A 9,817-nucleotide genomic window follows, 5' to 3' on the forward strand; every position below is an offset into this window, starting at 1 on the left:
TTTAACACATTAAAAACTATCAACAACACCAAAACAACACTATAACAACACTTAAACAACAGTAATAAGAAGTCATCAAAAATAAAAAAAACCATCAAGAGTTTTAACAACAAAACACAGGGAAACCCATCTAAAGCAAAAGACCAAAAAAACCCTATGGGGTTGGCTTGCAGACCCCAGTCCTATCAACAACTTTGTTCCAATCATCAAACATAAATTTATAGAGCTCCTGGGCCACTTCCTTGTCAACATCATCCTCCACAGTATGCTCCCGGAGGAGGGAGAGAGTCACCGTTGAGCTGTGCAACACCTACAGGTAGAACTTGTTAAGACTAATCATTTGTTTGTCACAGTCCTCCATCTTGCGCTTGATCTCCATGATCTCCTCTTTGAGAGCCTTGGCCTCCACAACCGGACCCAAGTCATCAATACAGTTCAAGAGCTCCTGGACTTCATTGCTAATTCCCTACATCTGTTTCAAGGTAGGGTACCCCTTAGGAACCCCACTCTCATCCTCTTGAGCAACCTTGTGTTCAATCTGATTGTGGAAACTCAAGTCCTCACATTTCTCTTTATCACCTTTGCTGGTCATGTTGTCCTTAGCCACATCATCCCCAAGAGTAGTCATAGTCCGAGCACTAGTAGTGTTTGGATCCACCATTTTCATAATTTCTTCAAGGTCCACCAGGTTAATTTGACCAATAGGTTCCTCATTAGACACCCAATTCATTGCACCAACAGGGGGCCCAAAATTATCCTCATCCATCTTATGCATAGAGACCTTAATACCTCTTCACCAACCAGCTCATGTAGATTACCATATTTCCTATCCTCGGTGCGATTCTCCTCAGATTCAGAGACGCAATGGGTTTTCTCCTTCTTCTCAGAGGAGCCTTTGGAAGCCAGCCTTTTGGACCTTCTTTTTTCTTCAGCTTTAGGAGTAGGGTTCTCATCATCCAGGTCATCCAGGGAAGAATTGTCAATGACAATTCTCTTGCGTTTAGCAGGGGATTTCCCTTTGCCCTTAGTAGGAGTAGGTCTTTTGTCTTTGTCGATTGAGGAAGAGGGCATGAGTGAGCGTCAAATTCAGTAATCGACATAGAGGAGGGAAACTGAGGGGAAGCAAAGGCATCATTCGACAAATGGAACATTCCAGGGAGGGCAATGCCACTAGTAAAGGCCGCAAGAGGGGGTTGGAAGAACATAATTTTCCTCGGAGGATAGAGGGACAAGTGGTACTTATACAACCTGTAAATGAGCCCCTGATGCATAATGATGGGTGGCTTATCCCCATACTTAGGGTCAAGGGCTTCCTTGATAGAGAATTCCAAAGAATGTAGATGGTAAGAAGGCAGACAAAGGAGATCATTGTTGCGAAAATGATTGAGCAGAGGCAAATGGTAATAGTAAAATACCTTATTGTGGCCCTCGAGGGTAAAGTATTTCATGATCGTTAGGCAAATTTGGTTCCAGGGGTACTTGAGCTCTTCTCTGGCGAACCCTCCTTGCAACTTCACAATGTATTTGTTGCACAATGATTGGCTAATAGAATTTACCTGTTATACATGAAATTTTTGGAAAGGAAAACATAAATAATAATTTTCATAGTTTTTTAAGCTATCTTTAATCGATAGGTATTATATGATGAAAACTTCCACCGAAATAGTCTCATGTCTTATGCCATGAGTTGATGTGGGTAAAAATATTTGCCGAAAATATATCTACAAAAAGTGCAGGGTTTGTTTTGATCAATCGACTAATCATGAATACCAAATGAATAAAATTTTTTTCCCACTTAAGAATCCTCAAGCCTTAGACGTGAACGGTAAAAACTTTTCGTTTATCGTAAAAATCGAAAAAAAGAAATCTATTGTGAGAAAGACAGGTGGTGGATATTCACCGTTGGGCCCACATGTCTCCATTTTTTAATTTGTCGATGTAGTTCATCCGTTTTCAAATATATCAGTGCGCTTCCATTAAGTTAACTCCACGTTTGAAACACTTTTATTTACCTTCCATATTTTTTCCTCCCATTCAACGTGCATAATAACAAATACAATGTATTAAAAACAACTTTATTTTAAAAAAAGGTTAAAAAAAGAGCTACGATGTTTTTTTGTTGAGAGTATTGTTTTTAATTTTTAAAATTTAAATATTATTTCTAATTTTTATTTTTTATGATTTTAATAATTATTCATAATAAATTATTAATGTTTCAATTTTAATTTTTAAAAACAAATTTATTAATAATATTAAGAATTATTTTTTCTAATTTTAATTTTATAAATAAATTTATCCATTATTGATATTTAGTACAAAAAATTAGTATTATTTAATCGCTTTTAATTTTTTAATATAAATTTATTAATAATAGTAATAATTAATTTATTTTTTGTATAACCTGATGGCCCAGTGGTGGAGAACTTGTGCTCTTGAAAGAGAGGTCACAAGTTCAAATCCCATAAGGGGGTATTGTATGTACACCTTATCGGCTTCGGCCCATTACCAATTAAAAAAACAATTAATTAATTTTTTCAATTTTAATTTTTAAAAAGTAAAGTAATAAATAATTAATAAAAAATGAATAGTTCTAATCACAAATATATTATAAATTATCAATTATTTAAAATTAAAACTAATGATTAAATAAAAAGCAACCCAATTTTTTTAGATTTTGGCAACATGATCTATAATTTTTTGTTTATATAATTTTGAAATATAGTCTTAAGTTTAGAAAACGGTTTGTCTTCAAGCTATCATTTCTCTTTATGAATTTTGCTTCATGCTTTTAGTGGTATGCTTTGTTTGATTAACAACTTGACAATTTTACACCAAAATAATAAAATAATTTTTTTTTAATCAATAAAGGCAAAGCCAAAATTTATATTATAAGAAGGATAACTTTTTACAGAGATATACTTAAGAGAGTTCTTGCAGATCATTAAAAACCACAAATATGATACTAAAGAGTTCTTGCATACCATTAAAAACCACACAATATGATACTAAGTCCGTCATCTATAGTAAGAGGAGGAAGAGCCTCCTAGCAGAGACTGATAATTAACAAGATTTTCTTTGACATACTGAAAGCACACACTAAGAAAAATAGGGGAATGCATATCTCTCATAATTCAAATGGAATGACTGCAATCGTTACGCTCTTGGCAGACGATCCTGACCCCTCCTACGACCACGACCGCATGGGTGGCCTTTGCTGCGACCCAGACCACTGCATCCACCACTTTCAAAAACATTTGGAATAGCAACCAGAGGATCGCCACTCGGGAGAGGAGGGTCAATTGGTTCTTCTTCCTGGAGAAAGCCATTTAAGGTTGCATAGTCTTTGAAGTCCTTCTCTTTATTTTGGTCTTCTGGTTGGTTAGGAAGGATTCTCCACTTCAAATAGTTGATCGCCGCTGAGACATTTTGCTTGTGCTCTCTTCTGTCAGGCCCTTTAATATTCAGAAGGAGGGGATAATAGGTGACACTTTCTCCTTCCTCATATTAATTTGAGATATTAATTGATTATAGAGGGGTTTAATTTGAGATATTAATTGGTTTTAGAGGGGTTTCTACAGAGATGAATTGTAGTTTAAGGCTTTGTTTTGTACTCTTAAGACTTAAGTTGTAATAGTACTCGATTGACAATTTGATACTTATCTTAAATTTGAAGAGCTATTAAGAACAATAAACAAATTCTTTAACCCTCATTTGCCATAAAATGGCTAGAGACCATTTAAATAAGCGTGTTTATAATCTTATTAATGTTTTTAATATGTAGTTTAACATGTTATTAGTATTTCTAAATTAATTTTCCGTCTCACATGCAACAATTGCAAAGAGTAAATATGTATGAACTATACAATTAGTATCTTTAATTTAAATATTCATTCTCATTACTACCTTTTATGTTCTAGTTTGAGCACATTTATAACTTATTTTTATTATTTGTATGATTTTTAAACAAAAAATTTCAATTACACCTATTAAATAAAATAAAAGTAAAAAATAAATTTTTGTCTTAATTAATAAATAATAAAATAATTTATATATTATTTTTATTAATATTCAAATATTATCTAGATTTAATTTAAATATTTATTATAGTTTATTATTTTGTTTATAATAATGAGGAATAAGTTTTATTAGGTTTATTTATTCTATAAATCTAGAATTAAAATTACATAAACAATTAAGTAAATTATTATAATTTATTTGATTATATTGTTTCATAAATAATTATTCTAATCTATCAATCATTTAAAATTAATATTTATAATTAAATAAGTAAATTTACCAAATTTTATGTTTTCTAAGGATAGAAGAAGTAATTTCATAATTAAGTAAATTGTTATAATTTATTTATTTTTTAATAATAAATAAATAGTAAATAAATTTTGATAAATAATTATTCCAATTTATCAATAATTTAAAAATAATATTAAATGAGTAAATTTAATTATCATTATTTTTCTCTAAATAAACAACTTTCAAAAGTAGATAATTGAGATTTTGTGTTTTCAAAGGTACCTCAGTGCAATTTTGTGTACATAAAATGATCTACTACTTTAATTTTAAATTTTCAAATATAACATAAATATAATATTTATTTTTAATATTGTACAATTATATTTGACATTTTATTTATATATTAAATTTGTTTATAATAAATTGAAATTGATTGATTTATTATTTTATATAGTATATTACTTGAGACAAATACTATTATTAATACTAAATAGACAAGTACTTGCCACTATGCCACACTCGTTTTCTTTATTTATAATATCAAAAATATATTTTATGATTACTTTCAATAAAACATCTCAGATTGTGATGGGATCCTACAACCAGATTGTCCCAAGCTTTCTAGTTTTGGGTGCCGATGTTGATAGAACTGTAGAGAATACCAGTTATAAACCCAACCTTGGCTTTATTCACAACATAAGGGAGAATGACATAGCATTTAGGAATCGTCTGCAACAGGGTGTGGAGGAAAAGCCAGAGGAACAGATTGAGTGCCTATTCAAAAAGGCTAATGATTAGGAGAAAGCAATCGTGGTAGATATTCTGGGTTCGGACTATTGGTTGGGGGGACATGTGCATGACGGTAGATTGGTGGAAGACTTGTTCTAGCCAATCGTTTAGGTCCTGGGCCATCCGTTGTCGACGAATGGCATCTTGCGGAGGATGGTGGAGGAGGGGATTTACTTAGAGGTTATGCGAGCTTTGGAAGGGATTGTCTCCAATCGTGAAGATGGGTGCATGCTGGGTTATTTCTATCTGCAGGCAACAGGGATTAAGACAAAGATGCAAAAGGCTTGGTCCATCTTCAAAGCAGGCATTGTGAAGGAAAACAGTATGGATATGTTTGAAGCCTTCCTTCAGGATAATGGTGATCTCTTTCCAGAAGGAGTAGGTGATAGGCTAGTGGTGTATAACTAATCCCTTTTGGTTATTGTAGTAGGAGATGTTTGGTTATTGTAGAAGGAATGACATCTCCATCACCCTATATAAATTTTTTACTTGGAAATACAATAAGTATTGCCCCCTAAACAGAACTTGCTTTAAAAAAAAAACAAAAACAAACAAAAAAACATCTCAATTAAAAATATATCACATACTAAATATATATATATAATTTTTAATAATTTATCCAACCTTTAACCTTTCTTTTTATATAATCTTCTTAAAATTTAATCTAGAACAAAATATTATTCATCCCAACCTTCAATTCCAAACTTTTAAGTGATATTTATCAGCTTAGTCAGGCTAACTCTGTATACAGATGCTAGTAATGATCCTCTGTCTACAAAGGCTAATTTCACTATAGACCAGGAGCATACAAGATTAGATTACCGATCTAGTTAAAGGCTAACTATGAGTCTTTGCCCTTATATATTTTTATGCCACCATGGTGCTTACCGATTTATAAAAAGTATGCATAAGATTTGGTCATAAAGAATGAGGCGGTTTGATACAAGCTGTCACTTGTAGCGATTGCCAAGAGTCACAGTATGACGATATATAGCGCCATCTGGATCATTTTATGACAAGGTTTGCCGCTTCTTCTCCAAATAGAACATCCCACGACTTCTACTTCTTAAGCTAAGTTTCAACTGCAATTTTTCTTAACGCTCATCATCCATGGAGAATCGAAATTTCAGACATATATCTATACTTATAATCTCATCAATATTCTTTCATTGGGCACTTGCCCACAATGACTTTATTTCTCAGGTCACTAATCAAATTGACGAAAACAGTAACTGGAATGTGAGGTTTCTCTTCGACAAATTTATAAGTGAACATGGCAAAGGGTATGACGGTGTAGAAGAGTATGGGATGAGGCTGAGAATATTCGAGAAGAATTTGATGAAGGCAATGAAGAACCAGGTATTGGATCCCACTGCCGTCCATGGGATAACGCCGTTTTCTGATCTGACGGAGGAGGAGTTTGAATCTCGTTACACAGGTTTGCTGAATGTTCCCCACAATTTTATGAATGATTCGCCTGCGCCTGAGATTTTGCCTGTGGATGATTTGCCCGCCAATTTTGATTGGAGAGACAAGGGTGCTGTGTCCCAGGTCAAAATACAGGTAGGTATTCATAGTTTACTCTCTTAGACCCAAGAAATTTATTTTTGGGCTTCGGGACTCTTTTTTGAAGCATCTGTATAAACAGATTCTATTCATTTAGTAGGGAAAATTTAAAAGTTTAAAATTTATTTCAAAAAAGTTGCCCAAAAATATAGAACTTGCTATCAGAAAATGAAGGTTTTCCGAAATAAAAATTGCTTCCTTTTCAAGTATATCCCTTTTAACAATCAACCACCTGAATAGGAAATTCTAAAATACTTTATTGGTATTGAAATTCAAAAACATTTTCCTGCATCTCTCTATGTATGGTGAGAACTTCTAGAAATTATATCAATTGCTTTCTTTGCTGTGCCAGATGCTGAGAAAAACTGGTTGATGCTGTCTGAATGATGGGTTTCTTTGAGATCACGTCTTAATTTTTCTCTTTTTATGGGTTTATTAAGCTGATAACGGTGGTTGGAAAAGACTATATCCAATGGTTACTTAATTTTACTGTGTGTGTGTTCCTAAGAAAATTTAGGAGCCTTTACCAATAAGTTAGCATAATGCTTTTCTTTTTCTCAGCAGTAGGCGCAGAGAAACTACAACAAAACATGTCAAACATCTTTTCTTCAAAATTCACTGGATGGAATCCAAAAAATAAGCAATGAATTTCACTGGTCTCATTAGGGAAAAAAAAAGATGCCCTTAGCAGAATCTTAAGCAGCAACAAACAGATAAATGATCTTGTCTTTCAATAATGCTATAAACCAGACAAGTTTGAGCTAAGTTAGTTTTATTTCAACATACAGAGTCCCCTGTTTCAGTCAATGCCTTGACAACTCCCCCGTTGTAGGATCAAGGTTAAGGCTTTCCTTGTGGATTAGATAATCAGGTATATGAAGGCTTCAAATCTATCTGATTGTTGGTCCTTACTAGGGTTCAGTTTGGAATGGTTCATCATTTTAGAAGTGCCACCTATGATAGCGTTGATCTCATGCCCACCAGTTTTTGACTCTAAACTTGTCTTCATAAATAGTTGAAACAGAGACGGTTGTCTCATTCTCTTTGCTTGTTCTATTAAATTAAGAATTGAAACATTTCTTTGAGCCTGACATTAGTAAATATTAGGAGACTAGATCTCTTATGAACCATTGCAAATTGGGCATAATTTCTATTTCCTTCCATTGTTATCTGTAGTTCTAATATTTCAATGCCATGCCATTTATTGGGATTTCTAATATTTCCTTCCCTTTTAGGTGTAAGTGATTGCCTCTTGGAATTGAAAAGAATCGGTGCTTTGATTTCATTTATCATAACTGGTTAATACATGGCAGCAGAGAAAACCAAAAGTCCCCCTCAATAGTGCCTCTGTACATGATTGATAAGAACAAAAAAAAATCAAGAAACTGAATTATGACTAGTTTGTAGGTGGTTTCAAGTTGGACGAATCTGCAGACAATTCTCCTTTACTGCAATCATTATCATATCCACACAGAAGCTAGTCGATGTTTCTTGATTATGTGATGAGTTGTTCTTGGTTACAACTACTATTTTAGTCAGATTGAAGCATTAGCCAGAATATTTTCTAGGCTTATCTTTATAGTATTTTACTACATGTTATTAGCTTTTATCATCTGTATGGTGGCAGGGAACTTGTGGCTCATGTTGGGCGTTCAGTACCACAGGAGTTATTGAAGGAGCAAACTTTCTTGCCACTGGAAAGCTTTTGAGCCTCAGCGAGCAGCAACTTATTGATTGTGATCACAAGGTGAAATGTAGTTCCTACATTTGCAAGCCTGCTTTCATGGCTATTTCATGATTGGGTTCTGAAGCACTAGAAGAAAAATATTGTTTCTAATGAACAACCTTTTCTATTCTAACAGTGTGATCCTCACAACAAAGAGGCTTGTGATAATGGTTGCAATGGGGGATTAATGACAAATGCATACAATTATCTTATTGAAGCTGGAGGCATAGAGGAAGAGAAGACCTATCCATATAGTGGAGCTCCAGGAGAATGCAAATTCAGACCTGAAATGGTAGCTGTGCAAGTCCAAAATTTCACCAATGTCCCTCTTGATGAGAACCAAATTGCTGCTAACCTAGTAAAGCATGGACCTTTGGCTGGTATGTATATATATTTTCCTATCTTTGATCAATGTTAAAATTTCAGTATTTTGCCTCAATCTATCTGTTCTCCCCATTCTATTTTCCTTTTTCACTTTCATATCAGGGATTTTGGGAGTAAATCTTGGCATTCCCTCTTATGCTTATTTTCCTTAGGTGTTTCCACGTGTGTTCACTAGGAGATAATTGTGTAACACAATCCAATGCACTCCAAGAGTATGCTCATTTAATCATGTTATTGGGGTAAGATCTTTTTTCAAGTTTTCTGCTGACAAGTTACATTCTTTTGCAGTTGGATTGAATGCAGCATTCATGCAGACATACATTGGGGGAGTTTCTTGTCCTCTAATTTGTAGCAAACGGTTCGTAAATCATGGAGTTTTGCTGGTTGGATATGGAGAAAGAGGGTTCACGCCATTAAGGTTGGGATACAGACCTTACTGGATCATAAAGAACTCATGGGGTAAAAGGTGGGGAGAACATGGGTATTACAAACTTTGTCGTGGGTATGGTGAATGTGGGATGAATACAATGGTGTCTGCAGTGATAGCAACACGATAAATAGGATAAGTTTTTAAATAAAAAATTGTATATATTCTAGTTCAGGGGATTCTGTAACATATACACTTTGATGTTATTGCTTTGAACTTGATTTTTGGCAGACCTCTTTTTTGTATACGCTAATAAAGTTTGTAATCCAATATTAGTTTTATGATAAGGCTTCATTTCCAATGGATAGAATATCAACTTCCATGAGCACTGTTTTAAACTGTTTATGATAAGGTATCTCTCTAAGGGCTGTAGGATGACAATTGAACAATCAAACAGTCTAAATCAATCTTCTTTTCCAATGTTATATTCTTTTCCAATGTTATAAATTACTGGTATGATCAAATCTATAAAAAGTGATATTAAGAAAGCAGCCGCAAATTTAGACAAAGTTCACTTCTCTTACCTATTATGTATTTTGTTTATATGGAATGCACATTTTGATTCGACTCTTAAAATAACGAAACGACAAGAAATAATATCCTAATCAAGCACATTGAAACATATTTTTTCCCCAAGTCATTGAGGAACACACACTTTTCACTGCTTGCAGAAAATG

General features: G+C 33.6%; 1 protein-coding gene across 1 annotated transcript; it reads left to right on the forward strand.

Annotated features, from left to right (window-relative positions):
• The first annotated feature begins 6,048 nt into the window (after nt 1–6,048).
• LOC131026894 (probable cysteine protease RD19D) lies at nt 6,049–9,421 on the forward strand. Its single transcript, XM_057956897.2, has 4 exons — nt 6,049–6,600; nt 8,231–8,350; nt 8,466–8,709; nt 9,002–9,421. Exons 1-4 carry the CDS (start codon nt 6,148–6,150, stop codon nt 9,268–9,270), a joined length of 1,086 nt encoding a protein of 361 aa, XP_057812880.2. The 5' UTR covers nt 6,049–6,147; the 3' UTR covers nt 9,271–9,421.
• The last annotated feature ends 396 nt before the right edge of the window (nt 9,422–9,817 follow it).

This window comes from Cryptomeria japonica, chromosome 1 (assembly GCF_030272615.1).
Source record: "Cryptomeria japonica chromosome 1, Sugi_1.0, whole genome shotgun sequence".
Classification (NCBI taxonomy): domain Eukaryota; kingdom Viridiplantae; phylum Streptophyta; class Pinopsida; order Cupressales; family Cupressaceae; genus Cryptomeria; species Cryptomeria japonica.

What these genes read in the sequence shown, in the direction of transcription:
- LOC131026894 (XM_057956897.2), top strand. Translation starts at nt 6,148, where the DNA reads ATGGAGAATCGAAATTTCAGACATATATCTATACTTATAATCTCATCA. An exon ending in TGTCCCAGGTCAAAATACAG is followed by an intron (nt 6,601 to 8,230) that starts GTAGGTATTCAT and finishes GTATGGTGGCAG; the next exon opens with GGAACTTGTGGCTCATGTTG. An exon ending in TTATTGATTGTGATCACAAG is followed by an intron (nt 8,351 to 8,465) that starts GTGAAATGTAGT and finishes CTATTCTAACAG; the next exon opens with TGTGATCCTCACAACAAAGA.